This window comes from Prionailurus viverrinus, chromosome B3, assembly GCF_022837055.1.
Source record: "Prionailurus viverrinus isolate Anna chromosome B3, UM_Priviv_1.0, whole genome shotgun sequence".
In the NCBI taxonomy this organism is placed as follows: domain Eukaryota; kingdom Metazoa; phylum Chordata; class Mammalia; order Carnivora; family Felidae; genus Prionailurus; species Prionailurus viverrinus.
Genome location: NC_062566.1, coordinates 14,102,911 through 14,127,232, shown reverse-complemented (window position 1 = coordinate 14,127,232; position 24,322 = coordinate 14,102,911). Strand labels below are relative to the sequence as shown.

General features: G+C 42.3%; 1 protein-coding gene across 3 annotated transcripts in view; it reads left to right on the top strand.

Annotated features, from left to right (window-relative positions):
• The window catches only part of CERS3 (ceramide synthase 3), a 119,173-nt gene that overhangs the window by 78,210 nt on the left and 16,641 nt on the right, over nt 1-24,322 (top strand). For all 3 annotated transcript variants that reach the window (XM_047864557.1, XM_047864555.1, XM_047864556.1), the window contains one exon: nt 6,142-6,295. In XM_047864557.1, coding sequence (XP_047720513.1) covers nt 6,142-6,295 — 154 coding nt within the window. The remainder of the gene's footprint in view (nt 1-6,141; nt 6,296-24,322) is intronic.

The window sequence follows — 24,322 nt, the reverse complement described above, 5'->3', positions numbered from 1 at the left end:
CTCTCCCCACTGCCCCATCATTCTCAGCACACACACACACACACACACACACACGCACACACAAGCACGTGTGTACATATATATTTTTTCTAAATCATTTGAAAGTTGCAAGCATCATGTCCCTTTATTCTTTCGTTCTTCAGTGCGGATTTCCTAAGAACAGGGAGATCCTTTTACAGAATCACAGGAATAGTTGTCGATTTCAGGAAATGTAGCAATCTACCATCGGTGTTTCAGTTTTGTCCATTGATCCAATAATGCCTTTATTGCTTTGTTCCCTCCTCCTGGATCTGGCCCAGGATCACATTTTGCCTTCAGTTGTCATTCCCCCAGGGACAGTTCCTCACCCTTCCCGTGTCTCGTGTCATCAACATCATTGAAGCATTTAGACCCCCAATTTATTTTCCAGGTGAGGGGTTAAGATATTTCTGGGCTCACACAGCTAGTTATGAAAGAACCAAGACAAGAAACAGGACAGTTGAAACTGAGAACAGATATGTTTCAAATTAAATGACTAAACTAGACAGCTAAAAGCAGGCATAATTTGCCTTCCCTAAGTATTTATTAAGTTTTCTTCAACTACGCAGTCACTTTGAAATACAAGACATCCCTGAAATATAAGGTAGGCAATTACTCACCAGTAGAACCAGTATTTGTTATCCTGAAAAGGCTTAGGGCTCACCCCCGTGATTAGCAGAAGACCTTTCTGTGCATTAGGAAAATACAACTTGTGGTGGCTGCCTTATCTAGCCCAGCAAAACCAGCTACTATTTATGCCACCATGTGATCTTTTCAAGCCACCAAAGCTGCACTGATTGCCGTAGAGTGAAGATGGGAAACAGAACCAAAGCGGGGAAAAGCCAAGGTTCGCAATCCCGGGGCGTGGTACTCCTGCCACCGTTTGGACAGATTAAAGGCGGTGGACGGAACAAAGTGGCTCCAGGAATCCAGGAGCGCAGCGGCCTCGGGGCATCCCCTGTGAAGTGAGAAATTCCATGTAGCCCGGAAGGTAAACAGGTGTTGGCGTGCTCATTCATGTGCCAGCACACATGACACACATGCGTTTGGGACAAGACTGAGGAGGACAAAGTGTTTATTTTTCCCTTCCTCCCATTCTTCTTTTAGCAAAGGAGGAGAAGAAATTGGGATTGAGAGACTGGACCATCCTTAGTGAGCACACTGAGACCAACAGAAGGAGGTCCTGAAAATGTAAACACAGCCCCCAAACCTGCTGTCCCTGGGGCCACAGTGGCCACCCCCTTTGGAGCTCCTGTCCACTTCTGTCCCCTCTGTCCTCCCGCAGACAATGTTCTGGCAGCACAGGGTCCCCACTCCTCTGGAGCTCCTCTCCCTCTCCTGAGTGGCTCCCCCCTCCTCTCCCTAAGCAGAAACTCCAGCCCAGGGAGCTGCACTCCCCTCCCACCCCATAAGCCACCTGTAGTGGGAACAGGTGGGTGGAAAAGCAGTCATCCTCACAACAGTAGTGACAGTAATAGTCCCAGCTACCATTTTCGAGTGCTTCCTGTATGCTGAGCTCTTCCCATTTGTCAACTCCTCTAACCCTCACGACAGTCTGACAGTCTGACGAGGGGAGTGGTGTTGTTTTGATCTGACAGAAGAAACCATGCCCAGAGCAGTTCTGTAACTGAAGACAGCAGGAGAGACATGATCCTAATCTACCAGTCTCCAGAGCCCACGCCTTGTCTCTCTCCTCTCTGCAGCTCTCTCAGAAGGCATTTGCATTTTAATGGTAGTCTCCTCCATTTCTAGGACTCCACAGTTTGCAAAGCTGGCCGTGTGTCCCCCTGGAGCCTCCCTGTCACAGCGGTAGGGGGTGACTTCCACCCTGTCCCAGGACCAGGAAGCTCAGTGACATGTGCTCAGGTTATGAGGCAAGAAAACAGCCCCGGAATGGCCTCAGCCTGGGAATCCTGCTCTGCTGAGTTTAGTCCTAGCGTATCACTCCCCTTTCTACATCCCGCAAAGCTTCCTGATGCCATGACATGCAAGGCCAACATGAGGTGGCTCCATTCACCTCTCCACTGGCGTCTCACACCGCCCCCCTCTAACGGTCCTCTCCCTTAAGCTGCACCGGTCTTGTTTTAGCCCTTGACTTTTCCATGATGCCTCCCACCCAAGGGCCCTGTACATGTGGTTCCTTCCAACCAGAACCCTCTTTTCTGTGTCTTCCCTTTAAGAATAGAGAAATAGGGAAATCGCAGGTCAGTCAGAACCCCTTTTCTTTCCTTTGCATGGATCACAATGAGTAACTGCATTATTCACATTCCCTGGTAGAATCTGTAAAGTGGATGCTTTTGAGTAGTTTCCTTTACTGTTTTTGATACTGACAAATCCCTATCAGGGACCTAGTAAGGTCACCTGGAACAGGTGAAGGGAGGGCACAGAGATGAAGACGTACAAGCATCTATTAGTACAAGGCAGGTTGAATGAATCGGGCCAAACGCTCTAAAGGAGGAGGTAGTGGGGGAGCCTAGAGAAATACTATACATTCAGAGGTGATCAGAACAGCACCGAGACTTGTTACAGAGGCTCCTGTGCTTGCTTTGATGGGAGAAAAGAGTTTTAGCTGAAGATGGGAAGGGCGGGGTGACTGGGTGGTTCAGTCAGTTAAGAATCTGACTTCGGCTCAGGTCATGATTCGGCTCAGGTCACCATTCGAACCCCGCGTCAAGCTCTGTGCTGACAGCTTGGAGCCTGGAGCCTGTTTCAGATTCTGTGTCTCCCTCTCTCTCTGCTCCTCCCCTGCTTTCTCTCTCTCTCTCTCTCTCTCTCTCTCTCTCTCTCTCTGTCTCAAAAATAAATAAAACATTTTAAAAAAATTAAAAAAATAAAAGGGAACAGGTGAGGACATTCTAGGCTGAGAGAGTACAGAAAAAGGCACACAATTCCCCAAAGATCCAGCAAATCAGAATGACAAAGAGGCTTTCTGCACATTCTTTCCTGAAATCCCTGTGAATGCAGGCCCCAGAATGTGAGCCTTAGCACTTCAGGGATTTGGGTCTGTTTTATTCATTGCTACATTCCTGGCTCCTATGAAGTGCCAAGTAGCACTTTGGTAGGTGCTCAATAAATATTTATTGAATGAATAAAGTAGATAATCATTGCTTCCATTTTACAATTGAGAAAATGCACAGAGAAGTGGATCAAGGTTACATAGAACCAGGATTTTAAGTGGTAGAGCTGGTTATGTTAAGAACATATAGGAGGGGTGCCTGGGTGGCTCAGTCAGTTAAGTGTCCAACTTCAGCTCAGGTCATGAGCTCCCAGTCTGTGAGTTCAAGCCCCACGTTGGGCTCTGTGCTAACAGCTTAGAGCCTGGAGCCTGCTTCGGATTCTGTGTCTCCCTCTCTCTCTGTCCCTCCCCCACTCATGCTCTGTCTCTGTCTCAAAAATAAACATTAAAAATTAAAAAAAAAAAAGAACATACGGGAAAATATAGTTTATAATGATGGAGGTGAGAAAGGCCTTTTAAAGTGTAACACGGAGGCTACCTATAAAGGCAAAAATTGATAAATTTGGTTACAAAAATATTTTAGAAGCTGATTTGCCCCCCCGCCCCCCAAAAAAATAAACAAGGTTGAAAGAATGAGACTATGTGATGATATCTAATATGATTTTAAAAATAATGTTTTGCTTGATATGTAAAGAACATTTATGAGTCAACAGAAAAAGTAAACACCCCAATAGAAAAATGGACAGATACCATGAAGAAGCAGTTCACCAATGTATAAATCAAAGTAACCAAATAAAATATAAATATATATACACACACGTATATTCATTTCACAAGAAATACAAATGTAACTATAAACAATGTGATGTTCTTTTAGGTAGAGGCTGACAGAGTACAATGTTGCTCAAGATCTAAGGAAGCAGGTGCCCTCATACATTGAATGCAAGACTATAAACTGGTATGGTCTTGCTGAAAGCAGTCCTGTAACATATTCTAAAATGTAAAATGTGTATACTTTCTGATTAAGGATTTTAGCCATTCTAACAATCAAACGGTTCTATCAAAATATCTTTACAAGTAATTCTTACAGTATTCTCTATAATGTAATGAAACTTTGGAAACAAATAGCTATCAATAAGGGACTAGATAAATTATGATATCTGTAAATAGATTTCTGTACAGCTGTTTAGAGGATGGCATATAGTAGGGGTTGGGAAACTCTGGCTCACAGGCCAAATCCAGCCCACTGACTATTTTTGTTAATAAAGTTTTATTGGCCCACAGCCACACCCACTAGTTGATGTATCTCTACGGCTGCTTTCACACTACAGTGGCAGAGTTGTGTAGTTGTAACCGTAACCAAATGGCCCAGAGGCCTAAATTATTTATTATCCGTCCTTTTACAAAAATGTTTGCTGATCCCTCATATATAGATAGAGTCATTGACACGGAAATCTCCCTGTATCATATTATTTAGTCATAAAAGCAGGATACAAAATCACATGCAGGGGCGCCTGGGTGACTCAGTCGGTTATGCGTCCTGCTTTGGCTCAGGTCATGATCTCGCGGTTTGTGGGTTTGAGCCCTGCATCGGGCTCTGTGCTGACAGCTCAGAGCCTGGAGCCTGCTTCTGCTTCTGTGTCTCCCTCTCTCTCTGACCCTCCCCCGTTCATGCTTTGTCTCTGTCTCAAAAATAAATAAACATTAAAAAAATTTTTTTTAAATCACATGCAAAGTGTGTTTCTGTTATATAAAATTATGTGATGATGAGGAAGGGGAAAAAAGACTTAAAGACTTAAAGAATGTATTTTTAGGAGCAATGACTTCAGTTACGTTTACCAAAATGTACTGGGTTACCTGTGAGTTGTGAGATTTTAGGTGACTTTTACTTAACCTCTTTATATTTTTCTATAATTCCTAAGTGTCTAAAAATGATTGGCATACATAAAATGGATAAATGGCTATTATCTTTGTTATACAGAGTTTAGAGTTCATTTAATTACTTTTTTTTTAATTTGTTTTTTTGTTTGTTTGTTTGTTTTTGAGAGAGACAGAGGAAAATCAGGAGGAGGGACAGAGAGAGAGGGAGACACAGAATCCAAAGCAGGCTCCAGGCTCTGAGCTGTCAGTCCAGAGCCTGACCTGGGTCTTGAACTCATTAACTGCAAGTTCATGACCTGAGCCAAAATCAGGAGTTGGATACCTAACTGGCTGAGCCAACTAGATGCCTCATGAAAAGATTTTTTAAAATTTATTTGTTTTGAGAGAGAGAGAGAAAGAGAGCAAGAGAGAGGGAGAGAGAGAACAAGTGGGGGAGGGGCCGAGAGGGCGGGAGCAGAGGATCTGAAGCTGGATCTGTGCTGAAAGCAGAGAGCCTGATGCAGGGCTTGAACTCACGAACCATGAGATCATGACCTGAGCCGAAGTCAGATGTTTAACTAACTGAACCACCCAGATGCCCTTAGATTATTTTTATAATTAGAATAATATACTTACAAGTCAACCTATCCAGAAACTCTAAGATCATGGTAGTGTATGAAGTTTGGGAAGGAAACAGGTAGCCCTTCACACTGTAGTTGTATCTGAAGGCACTATGCATTCTGGGTCATCAAGGGCAGTTCCAATGATGTCCAGGAGTCTGTTCATGAAATCAATAAAGTATGCAGTTCACTTCAGAAAGTGGAAGTAATAGAATCATTGCTTCTTTAGAAGCCTCTCTTATTGGAAAATTTACTTTCATAAAATCCCCCATTCACCTTTGCTGTCAAATAAATGAGATTGTGTTATAAGGCAATTATAACTCCATGTCAACATGCATTATCCTATTTGTTCTACAAATCCCGGGAAGCCTAGTAGCGTTCTGTATGCTCTTCTGTTTGCAAAGAGGAAACCCAGGTACAGAAACTTTGGAGTGGAGGTAGTGTGACAATAAAAATTCCATTTGCTTTAACTTTTCTCCCAAGAGGCAGACTGTATTTTTGTGTGTGTGGCTCGCCAGTGATATAAAAGGTAATGTTAGTATACTGTTTTCCCTTGAGGATTTCCTGGACGTGGTTAGAAATGAATTAAATGTTGTATGCCTTGGGAGAAAAAGTATTTGTTTTCTCACTGAAAATTCACAAGTGCTTTTTAATGAAATACTCTTCTCTGTTTGTTTGTTTTTTTAGGATTTTATATTGCACGCTGATCCTTCCTCTGCACTACCTTGAGCCTTTCTTTTCATACATCTTCCTCAACCTCCAGCTCATGGTCCTGCAAGCCCTTCACCTCTACTGGTGTTACTTCATCCTGAAGATGCTCAAAAGATGTATATTCATGAAGGTAAGGGCTGTCTGAGTCTTACTGTTCTTAACGAGTGGATTTCATTGCTAGATTGAAGGTGAGGCCCAGGTGGTGGAACTTTCTAGTTAATTAATAGTTAACCAGAATTCTTTATATTTTCTCGATTTGATCATTATTGATTAAAATGTATCTAAAAGGTAACTATCTTTCCCATTAAGTAGGTCTCTAAGGTGCTTTTAAAAAATTGCTTTTATTAGAAGACAAGTAATTTTTATAAAACTTTTATCCAAATATTGATTGCTGCTTCTGAATTTATTTTTATTTTTATTTATTTGAGAGAGCACAAGCATGAACAGGGGAGAGGGGCAGAGGGAGAGAGAGGGAGAGAGAATCCCAAGCAGGCTCCACAATCAGTGCAGAGCCCGATGCGGGGCTCAATCCCACGGCATTGGGACTATGACCCGAGCAGAAATCAAGAGTCAAACCCTCAACCAACTGAGCCACCCAAGTGCCCCTTGGTTGTTGCATTTTAAAGAATGTCCTAATAAGTCTAAATTTGGTCTGGTTTGGGGTAAGCTTTATTGTGAAAGTTGAGTAGTATTTCAGAGCCTTATGGTTACCTTCACTGAACACTCAATTTGCACATAATGCTCTCCCTCTGAGCTTTCTCCTACATCTGAAATATTGTCTCTCATTTGGCTATGCTTTTTCTCTGAAAACAGCTTCTTCTCTAAGTAATAACAAATTAATAATACATTTTAGACAATAGAAGTTTTTGTTTGTTTGTTTTGAATTCAGTTCTGGGATTTAATCCTAGAACAGGGGTGGGGAAGGCTTCAAAAATGAGTAAGATATGATTACTGCCTTTGGGGAAACAACCCAGCATCTGGGGTGGGGGGAATATTTACCTACTAGTGACCACCTATATTGTGGAAGACAGAAACTAGTTGACTCCAGGGGGGGAACCAGGGAAAGTTTTATCGAATAAGGCAAGTAAAAGAATAAATAAATAAAATAAAATCATAGTTCCTTCTTTGTCTGGAAATCATACTTTTTTAAAAAAATGTTTATTTATTTATTTATTTTGAGGGAGAGAGAGCAGGAGAGGGGCAGAGAGAAAATCTCAAGCAGGCTCTGTGCTGTCTATGCAGAGCCAGATGTGGGGCTTGATCTCACAAACCGTGAGATCATGACCTGAACCAAAATCAACAGTCAGACACTTAAGATTCAGCCACCCAAGTGCCCCTGGAAATCATACTTTTAAGGGAGTTTTAATTAAGGATCTTTCAAGGTGGAAGTTACAGTGGGCCCATTTTTGGTGTCACCATTCATGTGTAGTATGACACTGTATCATCAGAGGGAGTGGCTTGTAATGTAACTGGTATCCTGTCAATTTATCTGATAAGCTCACATTTTGATCAACCGTTCAATTCATTTGTTTTCCTATTTTAGTAAATGTGCCTCAAAGATTATTGAAGAGTTGACAAATGAAATGGACATTGCGATAATCGACCTCTGGGTTTTCTACCATCTCTTAACTTCTAGATCTAGACAGAGGTATAGGAAATTGCATCTGGATTAATCTCAAACCAGATTCTGAAAGTAGTGTTTGTTTGTTTAAATAAATTACTGACTTGAACATGTTTTCTTGAGAGTGGACTCTTTCCCTTAAGTAGGAATGCCCAGGAAAAAACAAACAAACAAACAAACAACTTTCATCCAAAGATTCTAGTTTATTAATATTCTAAATAGTTTTCTTCTGACCTCTGCAAAAGTTATTTTACCTCTGAGCGACTGATAAAGTTAAAGGGACTGAGATAAGGTTAAGAAGTTGAGTATTTAGACAATTTGCACATCCAGGGGCTGGAAGGAAGGCAGGCCACTGAACTGAGCCTGTCCCACCACTGAATCAAGCCTTCCTGGAGCGCTGGTCCCTAGGCAGAAACGGTTCCCTTAATGGCTGGTGAGTGACAATAATTACAGGCCTGGAAGGGATCCAAGCAGAACAAAACTTGGAGACCAGAAGGTACTCTTGTTTGGTTTCAGCATAATTTTTCATATTTCTGACCTCTAATGTGTTGTACCAGGCCTGATTAAAAACCCAGTGCGTTGGGGAGCCGTGGACAGGAATTCCCGATTTCTCATGCTGTACTTTGGAAAAGCTGTTTCCAATTGCATTTTGACAGCAGTAGTGGAGGCCCCCGCAGCCCTAATCCCTGAAGTTCTTATGACTTCAGCTGGCTTGCATGCACACTCTGTTTTCCATAGCGGTGGCAAAACTGGCTGTGAAATCAGCTTATTCCTCCAAAGCCGTAAAGTGCCTTTTAAAGAATGCCATTTGAAGGCACAGTTGCATTGCAAAGGGGGAGGAGACAGATAAAGGTGGGAGTTGACATTCTTAGAGGAACAACTAACAAGCCAGTTTTCAACTCTATTTAATACGTAGTTAGCATTTAATGTACACCTCAGTTGTTACTAAGGTGACTAATTCTTGGATATTTAAAAAAGGGAATTGCAGAAGTTCTCAGGCCTCTTAAAACGTCTTTCAAATCTTATAACAGAGGTTGGGAATTTGTCTTTTTAAGCTTCTAGGCCCTTAATGAGTAGTTTTGAATATGCAAACGAATACGTCATTCAAGGGAACAAACCACACGGGCGTGGAAAGTCACAAAATTGTTTATTAACTTTTTTATGGCCTCCACGGATTTGCCTGGTAGGCTGGCAAGACAAAAGTGAGTACACATCCTAAAAATAGCAATTTTGGAAATATCCATACCTTATTTTCCCTAAATAGTAGGGTCACTGCACGTGTATGACGAATGAAAACCTTCTACCGTTTGCTCCTGTTGTTGAAGACCTTAAAACAACAGAGGAACCGAAGTGGTTCCTCTAAACTGGGGGGGGGGGAGGGGGGTTGTGAGGAACTACCAGCCCACACATCACATTGGGAAGTATGACGGGCTGATACATCCGTCTTGTCATTCTCTTTGCAAACACGAGAAGTGCTTTCAGAGGAAATTGGAAGGAGGGTGGCATGCTTTCGTTTAATATTACTTCAGAGAATTTGATCATCCTTCTGGTTTTATTTTCTTCTTTCTAAATATCACACTGGGTGCTGGCCAACTCAAGCATGTCTCTCTGACATCTTAGGCTGGTGCACAGCCAAAATGCAGAGGGAGGAGCATTGCACGCAGCCGTCACAGCCAGGACAGGGCAACTGGCCCCTGGCAACCTCCCCAGCCATCTGCTCCGGACAGGCAGCGTCTCTTCAGTTCAGAGATGACACTTTATGCGCGGTGAACTCTTTTAGTTAAAGAAAGGAACCCTCTCAGAAATAGGGGAAACTGAGGCCTCGACCAAAGTCACACAGTAAGTTTATGGCAAAGCTGAGACTAGAACGTGGGTCTCTTAACGTGTAATACTCTGCCTTTTCTAATTATTGTTGCTTTGAAATAACCAGAAAATTAATTTAAAATACTTGTAGGGGGTAAAAAAATAGTCCATAAAACAACTTGAGTCATCAAGATAATAGAATAAAACCCAGCACGAATCCTTTAACTTGTGCTTGAACGTTCTGAAAATGTAAGAACATGTTTTGTATTTACTTTTTTAGTTTCAAATCACTTCCTTGTGAAGCAGGCTCTGTGTAGATTCAAATCTCTGCTTTCTCATTTGCTGGCTGTGTGATCTTAGGGATATTACTTCCATCGATTGCCTGAGTTTCTCCACCTATAAAATGGAGGTGGTGATATTAACACCTGCCTTGTAGTATAAAGCCCTTAGAACAGCATCTGGCACATGGCAAGCACATGATAATGTCAGCTACCATTGTCATTACCATTATTACTATTAACTCAGGTTCTTTGTGCCAAGTCATGGAGAGCCTGTGACTTCCAGGTAGCCTGGCACTTGGCTGTCAGTCAAGCCTTCCCTCCCTTCCACTTAGATAATGCCACAGCTGAGTCAGGCATCAGTCCAAGGGCTCCCATGAGCCCTTGCTAAGCCATCTTCTGCCAGACGACTTTCGGGACTCACATTCTGATGATCCTTTTTGACACACTCCGATATCAGCATGTTGGGGAAGAAATACAAAATTTGTAACATCTAGGAAACCTCTAGGTCTCTTTTCGTGGTAGTTAGCAGTGGATGTAAAACCTGCCCTTTGCTGGACAAGAGGTAAAATATCACAAAGGCTGGCGGTTAAAATAGCGTATTATAAAAGTGGTATCAGTTTACATTTCCATAGTTCCAAGTATTTATATAGATTAACTACTTTACCAATCTATTGGGGGCACCTGGGTGGCTCCGTTGGTTAAGTGTCCGACTTTGGCTCAGGCCATGATCTCATGGTTCTCGAGTTCAAGCCCTGCATCAGGTTCTGTACTGGCAGCATGAAGCCTGCTCGGGATTCTCTCTCTCTCCTTCTCTATCTTCTCCTCCCCTGCTCGCATGCACACGCGCACACATGCTCCCTCTCTTTCTCTCTCTCTCTCAAAAATAAATAAACACTAAAAAACATTTTAAAAACCCCACAACAATCTATTGAAGAGGCAACAGTAGAGTTTATAAACTTGTAAAAAGTAACCATGCAAAGTTGCTTGGCTTAAGGAATTTCAAACTTGAATCTTCTTCCACACACTCCATTCAGCCGAGCTGTGAAATAGACTTGTAGAACTGGGAGAGACCGCTACGCATCCACCAGGACACCATGACCCCCTCCTCAAGTCCTTCCCACTGTACTTCAGTGTACCACTCCCTTGCACATCAAACTGTGCTCTGTGTTTCCTAGAGGAAGAGAGGGGGGTGAGTGACGAAGTTACATGACTTACCCAAGGTCACACGGGAGTGGGGTTCATGCCTGCAAAGCTTGAGACTTCACAGCCCATGTTGCTCATGTGCTATGCTCTCCTGCCTCTGCAGCAGCTCTTTGTTTGTGAATGTACGTCCTCCTAACATGAGTGATATGTATTTAATATGTGTGTGTTTATATGTATTTCCCTGCATGTGCATTCAGTGGATGTACACTCAGTCCTCACAAATTTCATTATCTTTTTGTTTATTGTTTGGTGAGTTTTAGTAAACGTATAGACCAAGCGGCCAATACTCTATTAAGATGTAGAACATTTGGGGCGCCTGGGTGACTCGGTTCAGCGTCCAAGTTTGGTTCAGATCATGATCTCCTGGTTCGAGGCTCTGGGCTGACAGCTCAGAGCCTGGAGCCTCCTTGAATTCTGTGTCTCCCTCTCTCTCTGCTCCTCCCCCACTCATGCTCTTTCTCTCCTTCAAAAATAAATAAACGTCAAAAAATAATAAAAAAGAAAGATTTAGAACATTTCCTTGACCCTATAACGTTCTTAGCTCCCACTTCTGGTCATCACCAATTCCCACATTGGCAGACACTGTTTACTTTGAGAGAGAGAGAGAGAGAGAGAGAGAGAGAGAGAGAGAGAGAAAATCCCAAGCAGACTCTGTGCTCAGCTCGGAGCCTGACACAGAGTTCGATCCCAGGACTCTGGGATCATGACCTGACCTGAAATCAAGAGTCGGACACTCAACTGACCGAGCCACCCAGGCTCCCCAGAAACCACTGTTCTTATTTCTGTCCCCATAGACTATTTTTAACTTTCTTAAACCTTATATAATTGAAGTTACACAGCATGCTCTTCTCTACATTCTTTTACTACAAACTTCATAGTCTTACCATGACTTTGCTCACTTGTCATTGTCTCCTTGCCAGTAATCCATGAATTCCTGCTCTTCATAGAGAATGCTCTTTAGAAAATCTCTCTAGGGCTATCCCCATTAGGGGATTCTGTGGCTTGAAACAATCATAAATTTGAGTTTTTAGAAACTTGAAAGTGTGGAATTGTTTAAAGAAATCAGAGTAGAACAGGCAACCATCATGGCTCTAAGATAATCACAGAAGGGAAATGTATCCTGAGAGGCCTGTGAGCAAACCCGCCTCTTGCCAGCTCCCTGCCTCCAGCAGGATTCCTGTTGCTTCACTCTGGACTAGGAGGCCTCGGAACAGATGCCAGGGCATAGCCAGAGCACCTAGGATGGCAGTAGGCACTCAAATCCTGCCTTTCTTTCCCTGTTCCAAATATGGCCCCTGATGTTTCCTTGAACCACTGATCATATCTTGCTGAAGTTGAAAAGGAGGTGAGGGATGGGGGAAGATCTAAATAAGAAGAGATAAAAGATGCTCTGACAGCTTTCATACCTGATTTTAAAAACCATTTCATGAAAATGGAATTGAATTTTATATATTCCTGAGAAGAACAGATACTCCATTTAATTAGTAGAGAAGTAGCCACATGCACATGCCCACTAACACATGTACACACGGAGATATCTTATATGGGACTTGAGTTTCTCCTTTTTTATTTTTAGTTTATGTGTTTATTTTGAGAGAGAGAGAGAAAGCACAAGTGGAGGAGGGGAAGAGAGAAGGGGAGAGAGAATCCCAAGCAGGCTCCATGCTGTCAGCGCAGAGCCCAACGCAGGGCTCAAACTCATAAACCCCGAGATCATGACCTGAGCCAAGATCAAGAGTCAGATGCTTAACTGACTGCACCACCAGGCACCCCTGGAACTTGAGTTTCTGTTTCCATCAGCCTAGACAAGGAGACAGGAACAATTTATGGCTTGTTAATAAATCTACACATTCACACCAGGATGTGAAAGTGCTATTAATGGGCTCTTGGGCCAGAGAGCCTGGTAAAAACAGGGGTAGGGGGAGAGGTGCACTGTTTCTGTTAATATCCCACAAATCTCTGTGGTCACACCCTCCCTGCGGTCCCCATCCCACGCCCACCACATAAGTCTCAGAAGAGAGCTTTATGTAACACAAAAGAAACCTTACTCCCGAAGATTCATTCAGTTTATAGATAATGGGTAAAATAAATTAATTTGTACAACATTTTCATTTTGATGTATCACATGGGCCTTAGCATCATGATGCCTTTATCTATGTTCTGTTTGGGGCATAACAGGTGTGCCATCCATGGGACCCTGGACTCTCAGTGGGGGCTATTTTCTGCAAATTGTGTCTGCTTGCCACATACAGTGGACTCTGGAAATCCTAAAGAGAGCATCACTGGACACACACACTCTTCCTGTGGTCCCACAGCCCATTTTGCATGCCAGCTCTGAGACTTTCATTTCAGTCAGACCTCAGCCTCAGTGTTGTTCCAAGAGACTTGGGTTGTATGTACACTTCTGTAACATTTTTAGAATTTCCGGAGATGATAGTCGTGTCTTTCAAGGGAATGGGGTTGGTTGTTCTCACTCACGTGGTTGGATTTGGGACCACCAATCAAATCTCTAGAATATTCCACCAAGGCCCAGCCGTGGTGGGGTCACAGGCTAAAGTCAGAGCTGATCCTATAGGAGCTATAATGGGTGACTACTTATGTCATGATTTGGTAGGAGCCTCTAAATCTACATGCACATCCCCTCAGAAATATCCTTTACCCACTTCTCTGGGCGCAGGATGATATGAAGAATGTGTGGAAAGTCCAGGCTCTGGGATGACCCTGGGCTCCTGGCTGTCCAGAAGAGAGTAACAGGTAAGGGCAAAGGTCAGCGAAGGTGTAGAGGAGATGGAAAAAAACTGCCTACATTCTGTACCATTCTTGCTTCCCCGACTCAGTTGCATGTGTGTGTGTGTGTGTGTGTGTGTGAGAGACCATGCACACATGTGCACATAGAGGGGGATTTCAGGGGTGCTGTGGGACTCCACACCCGTGAGGGGATGAAGGGAGCTGAACTAAGCAGAGGTGGTGCTGTTACAGCAAAGGCCTCAGCCAACCCTAGAGAAAACCCTAGAGCTGGGTGGCCCTCCAGAGATGTCCAGTTGTGGCAAAGAGGCTGGACCTCTGTCCCCTGACATTAACCTATTGCTAAATGTGTGCTGCCCTGTGGGGAGGGAGCTTAACTCCGGACAAGGCAACTCTCTTCAACCAAGGATAATATCAGAGAAGGACATTCCTGGAGCCCCCAGGGCTGGGGGTTTAGAACCATGGTTCTGAGGGCCTCCCACCTCTTCCTGCCCCATCCCGAACCTAACAGGAGTCCCCACGAAGAGGACTGCGTGTACCTCTATAGGCAGACTAGGCATCCGAGAGCATGGGCTCCAAACACGTAGAAGTGAGGCCTTGGAAAAGTCATTTATTTATTATTTTACCTTCTGTTTTCTCATTGCGGGTGATAACTGCCCAACCTACTTTACAGGATAAAATGCCAACGTGAATGAGATGGCTCTCTAAACTTCAAGGGGCAGAGAAATCTTTGATTATAACCATTGCAGTAAACATTCCATGGTTTCCTAGTCAGTCATTTCCAGTTACTTCCTGTCCCCCACCCCCCACTTGCAAGACACTTGTTTCTCTCATGCAAAAGTCCTTTCTGAGCTGTGGAAGATCAGTCACCAAGGAGGCCATCCAGGAGGCACTGAAACAGTTTGCTGAAGTGTCTGGTGAGAAAGGGGCACTCACAGGTTTCTGGAGAGGGAAGGTGGGGAGGCTGCAGGAGGCTGAGCCCCTGGACACTGGCCTGTGGGGCTTGGAGTCAGGCCGGGCCTTTCTGAGAGCCTTTAGAAATGTGTCGGGTGCCAGGCACTGGAGGTGGCAGGTGTGGTGGCTCTGCGTGTCTCCTCCACTTGTGCCCCGTCACCCCTGGAGAAGGTGGCCCTCCCAGCTCCCACTTTCTAAAGGCAGTCCTGGCACTCACACTTGCGTTCCTCCCCAGGAGTGATATGTGTTCTGGAAGCATCTCTGCAATTGGCAGGTCTGCATCTGTCTCAGGGTTTCTCTACAGTAGCACTGGTGACCCCTGGAACCAGATGATTCTTTGTCATGGGGGCCATCCTGGGGACTGTACGGTGGTTAGCAGCACCCCTGGCCTCTCCCTGCCAGATGCTGGTAGCAATCCCATCCCTAGTTGTGGCAACTTGAAATGTCTCCAGATGTTGCCAGAGGTTCTCATCCTGTTTGAGAACCACCACCTATTGGTACATATGTCCATTTCCCTTTCTGTAGAGGTGCATCATGTTTTCTTCCCCCAGCACACGGTATTTTTTATAGAAGTTTCAAAGGCTTCATTTTATTGCATTATTTATTTACTCCTGTGCTTTGTGCTGTTGTCATCATGCATTTTAATAATATATAATCAATGTCATATGTTTATATATGAAAATATACATCTACATATAAATATTAATTACACATTACTAAAAATGCCATATTATGTTGCTATTTTTTTGTTTTGAACATTTAATTATTTTCTAAAATGATAAAATTTTAACTTTTTTAATATTTCCCTTTATTCTTACCATTTTTGGCTCTCTTCATATTTTTACTGAATTTAAGATACCAGGGTTTTCTTTATCTTCTTCTTCTTTTTCTTTTTACCACTTTAAAGAAGCTGCTTTATTATCTTCTGTCTCACATGCTTTCTGATGAGATGTCTGTTTTATCTTTGTTCCTCTAAACAAATATGCTCTTTGTTGCGGGGGGGGGGGGGGAGGGCTGCTTTAAAATTGTTCTCATTAGCACTGGTTTGCAGCAATTTGATCATGATGTATCTTGATAAGATTTTTTTTTTTAATTTTTTTTCAACGTTTATTTATTTTTGGGACAGAGAGAGACAGAGCATGAATGGGGGAGGGGCAGAGAGAGAGGGAGACACAGAATCGGAAACAGGCTCCAGGCTCTGAGCCATCAGCCCAGAGCCTGACGCGGGGCTCGAACTCCCGGACCGCGAGATCGTGACCTGGCTGAAGTCGGACACTTAACCGACTGCGCCACCCAGGCGCCCCAAGATTTTTTTTTTTAATGTTTATTCTGCTTGGAGTTTGTCGAGCTTCTTTGAACCTGTGGGTTTCCAGATCTCATCAAACCTAAGAAATGTTTCAGAATTTCTTCTGTTATCCCTTCTGTTGTCCTGTTCTTGTGGCACTTGCATGACCATTTCATTGGCCCAGAAATCAATGATATTTTGTTCATTTTCAGTCTTTTTATTTCCCTTCTATGCTTCATTTTGACTAATTACTATTGCTATGTCTTCACAATCTTTCAGTTTTTCTTTTGTAGTGTCTGATCAACAGTTATTCCCATCTAGTGTGTTTTTTAATTTCATATATCATATTTTTCATCTCTATAAATTATATTTTGGTCTTTTTTGCATCCTCCCTTTTTCTTACTATGTTTGTGTTTTTCTCTACTTTCTTGAATATATGGAGCATATTTACAAAAGCCATTTTAGCATCTTTGTTTGATAATTCCATCATCTCTGATATTCTTGGTTCTGTTTCTATTCATAGAATTTTGTCTTGGTTATGTGCCATATTTTCCAAATTCTTTGCAAGCCTGGTAATTTTTCATTAGATGCCAGGCAGTGCTCACTTCAGCAGCACATATACTAATATAGATGTGAGACATTTTGAATTTTACATTGTTGGATGATGGATTTTGTTGTATGCCTTTAAATAGTGTTTTTGTATGTAGTACAACTAGTGTATTTTGTTTTTGTATGCAGTCAAGGTGTTGTCATAAGTTTGATGCTTTCAAGGCTTGTTTTTAAGCTTTGTTAGTGTGCAACCAGAATAACCATTGGTCGATGGCTATTAATTAACAGTGAAGTCCTTCTTAGTGTTCTCCTTGATGTCCATATACTAAGAGTTCTTTTTGGGGCACCTGGGTGGCTCAGTCAGTTAAGCGTCTGACTCTTGATTTCAGCTCAGGTCATGATCCCAGAGTCATGGGATCAATCCCCTCATCATGCTCTACATTGAATGTGGATCCAGCTTGGAATTGTTTCTAACACTCTTCTCCATTCACACTCCCTCTCTATATATAAAAAAATAATAATAATAAAATTTTAAAATAAAAAAAGCATTAAGGAGCAAGTGGGTGGCTCAGTCAGTTAGGCATCTGGCTTAGGTTCAGGTCATGAGCTCGAGGTTCATGGGTTCAAGCCTTGCATCAGGCTCTGTGCTGACAGCTTAGAGCCTGGAGTCTACAATTCTGTGTGTGTGTCTTCCTCTCTCTGCCCCTCTCCCACTTGCACTCTGTCTCTGTCTCTGTCTCTGTCTCTCTCGCAAAAGTAAATAAACATTAAAAGAAAGAAGAATTTTTTTAAAAAATTTAAAAAGAGTTCTTTTCACTCTGGCTGCTGAGCAGACAACAAACTGCCACCCCAGTATGAGCTCCAGGGGTTGTTTTTCAACTTTTTTTCTGGTGATTCTTTGCCTGGCCTTTGGTAGTTTCCTGACACACACACATTGGTCAGTGCTGAGTCAAAGACTGAAGGGAATTCCACTAAAGATCTCTGGAGCTCTCTCTCTGCATATCTTCCTTCTCTCCAGCATTCTGTCCCACAAATACCTGCCTGGTGGTGAACTCCAATTTCTATTTCCTCAACTCAGTGGCACCATGGGGCTCTGTTTGGTTTCTTCACTGTGCTTCAGCTTAGAAATGGTAAGATGGTATGCTGGGACAGGCGAACGGCTCCCCTCCTCCATTTTCCTTTTCTCAGGAATCACAGTCCAGAGATACTTCTTGAACAGTGTCTAAAAACTATTTTAATATTTTATCCAGCTTTCTAGTTGTTTAACATGCTAGGATAATCTATTCCCTGTTTTTCCATCCTGGCCAGAAGCAGTTGTCACAGTATTTTATTTTCTAAATAACAATAGTTTATACACTTCCTGAGATAGCCTGTTTCATTTTCAAATGAGCATAACTGTTAGGTAGCTCCTCTTTATTCCTGATCTTTCCCTCTAGGCCAATGCTGTCCAATAAAAATATAATGTGAGCCACATATATAATTTTAAGTTCTCTAGTAGTGTCATTTAAAACCATAAGAAACAGGTGAAATTAATTTTAGCAATATATTTAACACAACATAAGCAAAATATTATCATTTCAATTTTGCCTGTAGTATATTTTGCCTGGTGTGTATCTTAATCGGGGAAGGATTATAATCATATTTACAGCTAATACAGTGATTCAGCAGTCAATACAAAAAACTAGTAATGAGACCTTTTTCATTCTTTTTTTTTCATGTTAAGTCTTTGAAATCCAGTGTGGATTTTACACTTACAGCACATCTCAATTTGGACTGACCACAACTCAATTGCTCAAAAGACACATGTGGCAAATGGCTACCACATTGGATGTTGTAGCTCCCAGCTCTAGGATAGCCGTTGTACTTCTCTCCTCCTGCATCTGAGACAGATGGTGGGATATGTTCTCATGTGTGATCTGTTCTCATGGGGCCCCTGGTGTTATGCTCGATTATACTGTTATGCTTGATTATACTATGCTGGCTGTACCCACTACCTTTCCTTTTCCACTCAAGAAGTTTTCAGTTTGTGAGCAATAGAGGATAAAAGCCAACCTATTGTCTTTAAAAAAAATTTTTTTTTAATTATTTAGTACTTATTTATTTTTGAGAGAGAGAGAGAGAGAGAGAGAGAGAGAGAACAAGCTGGGGAGGGGTATAGAGAGCGGGGAACTGGGGATCTGAAGTGATGCAAGGCTCAAACTCACAAACCATGAGATCATGACCTGGGCCAAAGTGTGACACTTAACTGACTGAGCCACCCGGGTGCCCCCCAACCTATTGTCTTATTTCTCTTTATCTTCTGTGACATCCTTATTTTTTGTTTTTTCCCTTCATTGCTTATCTCCAAGTACCACATCTTCTTTATATACCTGATTCTCCCCAACAAACTCTGCTTCTCTGAGTGACACTTCCTGTCTGGTACACTTTGGGGCTCCTTCTCTTTAATAAGGGCTATGAACTACCAGGTCCCAGCCTGTGCATTTATACTTTCCCTTTCTCTTTCTGGAGGTGATTTTGTCTGCACTTCTTCTAGGTCAATACACCCATTCTGCTCATTCCTTCCAACCTTCCCCTCTCCATGTTCCCAGCACAAGTTAGAGGGCTGAGGGAGCTCATTCGAATTTGTATATATATATTTTTCTTCTTATAGATACCCAAACAGTGTTCTCTCTTCCCCAGGATAATTGAAGGCATTTGATGCTGTATTTGTTTTTGGAAAGTGAGGGAGAAATGTGGAATCAGTCTACGATTGTTCTCCAAGCCCAGAAGTCCTCAAGTAAATCATTTGCACACAGGTGCTTAAAACGTTTTTAATAATAGACTTCTTCCTCCATTCTCACATGTAATCTTGATGATGTTTCAGTATGGAAGCTGCATTTAGCAGCACAGAACTGCATGGTAGCCATTAGATATCAACCATATGCCCTACTATCACCTGCATGGCTCTGCTTCTGTGGATTGAACATCTCCAATTCTTTTAGGGCACTGGGTGGCTCAGTCAGTTAAGTGTCCGACTCTCAGTTTTGGTTCAGGTCATGATCTCATGGTTCCTGAGATCAAGCCCTCCATCAGGCTCTGTGCTGACAGTGTGGAGCCTGCTTGGGATTCTCTCTCTCTCTTGTCTCTCTGCATCTCCTCCACTCTCTCTCTTTCTCTCCCTCTAAATAAATAAATAAACTTAAAAAAATGTTTAAACATCTCCAATTCTTTAAACTGTACCTCATCCCAAGGTATGCTATTGAGCTTTTTCACCTACCTCTCTCATTTCATTTTATCCAGATTCTCCTTTAAATGAGCATCAGTTTCTACACATGGTCTGACTAATACAAAAGCAGGTCTGATGTCTCATTTTGTGAAAACTCTACTTCCATCGATGCAGCCTAGTTTTGCTTCGAGTTGCTGATAATCACATTACATTGTTAATTTATAGTGAGCTTAAAATTGATTAAAACCTCTAAGTCTTTTTCACATGGGCCAAGTCACATTTCCTCCATTTGGGGATTGTCTGCTGATGGTGGTGATTTGTGATGGAAGTTATATTCCTTCTTATTAAACATCACTTTGCTTAATAAGCTTATCATTTGAATGTTTTGCTTAAGAATGGAAAAGTAGTAGGGGCCCCTACGTGGCTCAGTCGGTTAAGTATTCGATTTTGGCTCAGGTCATGATCTTGCAGTTTGTGAGTTCGAGCCCCGTATCGGGCTCTGTGCTGATAGCTCAGAGCCTGGAGCTTGCTTCGGATTCTGTGTCTCCTTCTCCCTCTGCCCCTCCCCCACTTATGCTCTCTGTCTATCAAAAATAAATAAATGTAAAAAAATTTAAAAAAAACAGAATGGAAAAGAGGACATTTGGTGATGGATGCTTAAATGTTCCTGAGGACCTTTTGTCTAGGACATCTGTTATAAGAATTCAGGAGTATTCTACATAAGCCATCTCATGAAGAAAGTCTTTATTATTTTTCCTGATATATATTTTCATCAGGTGAGGATTGTGATTATATTTAGGGAAAATACAGAGTGAGGTATACTGCTCACACTGACAAGAAGATCTCCTAGGATTTCCACTTTTTATTTCAGATGAACTTTTTACACATTAGCTATGTTGACTACACCTGACCAGAATGACCTGTGGAGCCTTTAAAGAAGGACACTCATGGCCAGGTCCTAACTCAGACCATTTAAATCAGGATTTATGAGACAAGGCCTAGACATTGGAAGTTTTTAAATGTTTATTTACTTATTTTTTTGAGAGAGATAAAGAGCAAGTGGGGAAGGGCAGAGAGAGAGAGGGAGACAGAGAACCAAGCAGGCTCCATGCTGTTGGCACAGAGCCCGAAGCAGGGCTTGAACTCACAAACTGTGATATCATGACCTGAGCTGAAACCAAGAGTCAGACGCTTAACCAACTAAGCCACCCAGGGGGCCCTGGACATTGGAATTTTTGACTGACTTCTTCCCCTGATATAAGTGATTCTGATCTGTCTCTCAGGTTGAGAGCCACTAGAAAGTCGAGAAGTCCATGTATGTGTGTATCTGTGTGTCTTCTCCACTGATGGACAGATGTCCATGGACAACTCTCCATTTATTGTCTACTTTCTAAAAACCAAAGATAGCTGCATTTCTCCCCCACATGTGTGGAGTTTGTGGACATGACCTCAACAAATACTCCCATCTTGCAAATTTTAACAAGAGCAGCAGACTTTCATGTCACATAGGTGTTCAATGCTAAAACATTCTTACAAAAGAAAACTCAGACTATTGAAACACTTGGAGATTATTTCCTTTGTGGAAACCCAGAATTCTTTAAGTAGTACATTTCTCTGGAGAATTAAAGGCCTGACTCATTTTATAAGATGATTGACTAATTACTTGTAAACAGCCATCCATTATAGGAAGTGAGACATATTGGTAATTTTTTATTGCCTTTCTGGATTAAAAAGACTCATCTTAGGGGGTGCCTGGGTAGCTCAGTCAGTTAAGTCCAACCCTCAGTTTTGGTTCAGGTCATGACCTCATGGTTTTGTGAGCCCATGTCAGGCTCTGAGCTAACGGTGCAGAGCCTGCTTGGGATTCTCTCTCCCTCCCTCTATCTCTGCCCCTCCTCTGCTCACGCTGTTTCTGTCTCTCTCAAAGTAAACAAATACACTTAAAAATTTTTTTTAAAGACTCATGATATATAGATACTAAAGAAATAAAACTTATTTGAAATCATGGAATTTTCAAACTGGAAAGATCCTTAGGTGACTCGCTGCACCTCTTTTCACAGAGGGCAGCAATCTAGGAAGAGTCTGTGGCCTCAGAAACAGCCTGCTAACCACAGTGGTGACTCTGCCTGGGCATCACCTAGAGCTGGTTAGAAATGCAGCTTCACCAGGGGAACCTGGCTGGCTCATTCGGTTAAGCGTCTGACTCTGGATTTTGGCTCAGGTCATCATTTCACAGTTCATGGGATCGAGCCCTGCATCAGGCTCTGTGCCGGCATCATGGAGCCTGCTTGGGATTCTCTCTCTCCCTCTCTCCTCTGCTCCTTCTTCCTCAAAATAAATAAGTGAAAACTTACAAAAAAAAACCCTCAGAAATGCAGTATCTCAGGTCCCACTTCTGAATGAGAGCATGTACTTCATCAAGAACTCTGGGTGATTATATGCCTATTAAAGTTTGAGAAGCCCTGGTCTAGAAAATTCAGATCCAGGTAACTAACAGTAACTGTCCCTGTGTAGCTAGGTTTGATAGAATCCAATTTAAATTTAATGCAGCCTCTTTGAGGAAAAAAAAAAAAAAGAAAGAAAAACCCAATTGTTTTTTTCTGTGACCTTGTCATTTTGGATCATAAGAACTAATATAACAAAAAGGAATGTATTTGGGTAGTAGTTCAGAAAATTGAACTCTTTGACTGAATGCACCTCTTTTTCTTTTCATACAGTTGAAGTGAAAAGTTTGCTTTCAAAACAGCATAAAATGCTTATTATATTGTCCTTTGTTTCATTGCCAACTGTGGATTTAGATGTGGAGCCATTCAAAAAGCAGTGGGACATTATGAGTCATTCATGACCTCCTGGGCTTTTGACATTAATGTAGAACCACAGATTCCCAAGCCCAGAGTTTCCTTAAGGCATTTCAAAAACACAGCTCTACAATTTTATTGAAACCATAGCTGCAGATGTCTTTCCCAGAGGTATACGGAAATGCTATGGCAGAGATCATTCATTTACTTGAAATGAGCATTTTATCTCATTAGCATTAGTATATTTTTTCCTCATTGTCAATGTTTATTTTGCTTGGTAATCCTTGCAATCAGTTTTTAGGAAGACAGGCCAGGGCCAGATGTTACCTTCATTAACAGGCAAATCATGATTAATTGATAAAGATCTTATATTCCAGTATCTTAAAATATAAGAAAAAGTTACACGAAACAGTAAAGCCAGAAGTATAGATATCAGGGTTTGATTTACATTTATTGTACGCCCCCTCTCCCACTTTTTTTTTTTTTGGAGGATATGAAAGTGATAAGTCGTGTATGACTTGGGTGGTGCTGGTTGTGTTACACACATTAATACAACTCAGATTGATGGCTACAGATGGGAGTATATTCTCTCAGATAACACAGCACGGGGAGGGGTTCTGATGTTGTGTCATATGAGGAGCTGTGGGAGGAATTGGAATATTTAGCTTGAAGAGGATTTAACTGTCTTTAAATGTTTGAAAAACTGACCGATGTTTGAAGGAAGTACACAGACTCCTTTTGGACAATTACTGTAGTTATTGGAGATGTATGAGCAGGAGTGTGTATGTGTCAACAGAAACTAGATTAGATGGGCCTAAATGTCCCTTCCAAACCGGGGGGCAGTTGGGCACTGATCTTTCTTAAGTAACACCCCTTCTGCATCTCCAGTGCTAACCCTCCAATCCATGCCACTGCTCCTCTGGACTACAGTCACAGCCTGCACAGCCTCTACCTCTGGCGTCTCCGAAGTCCTTCCAGCCCCTCCCACACAGCAATCAGGAATGCTGTTATATAGCAACCAGCTCCCCCCATTAGAGCAGGAGTTTTCTGAGTATAGACGCCTTGTCTGTTTTGGTCGTTGCTATCTCAGACGGTGCTGCACAATGGCTTCTGGTTGGACTTAGAAGTAAAATATACCTCCTTACCATGATCTTTGAAATTGATAATCCGGTCCATGCTCACTCCCTGACTTCATCTTAGGACATGCTCCATGTTTCTCACTATGCTTCAGCTGCATTGGCCTTTCTGATCCCTCAAACGTGACAAGATTTTACCCCACCTCAGGCCCTTTGCACATACTATTTCTTCTTGAAACGTTCTTCACCCCACTCTTTCCTGACCACTCCTACTTACCCTTCAGGTTACAACCTCCGAGTTCCATTTCCCTGGCACGGCTACCTGACATCACCCCATCTAAGTGAGATCCCTAATTTACACATGGTGATTTTCTCTACTTCATAGTAACACTTATAAATGTGTAGTTCTATATTTATTGTTATTTGTTTGAGCTCTTAGCATTTGGCTCTTCTAGTAGACTATAAGTTATCTGCAAACAAAGACTATTATGTCCTTGATGCCTTGCACAATGCACTGGGGCTCAAGAAATAGTTTTTGAGCCAGTTGTTCTCAGTGGGGATTTTGCCCTCCAGAGACATTTGACAATCTCTGGAGACATTTCTGATTGTCACAGCTGTATCTAGTGGAAAGAAACTA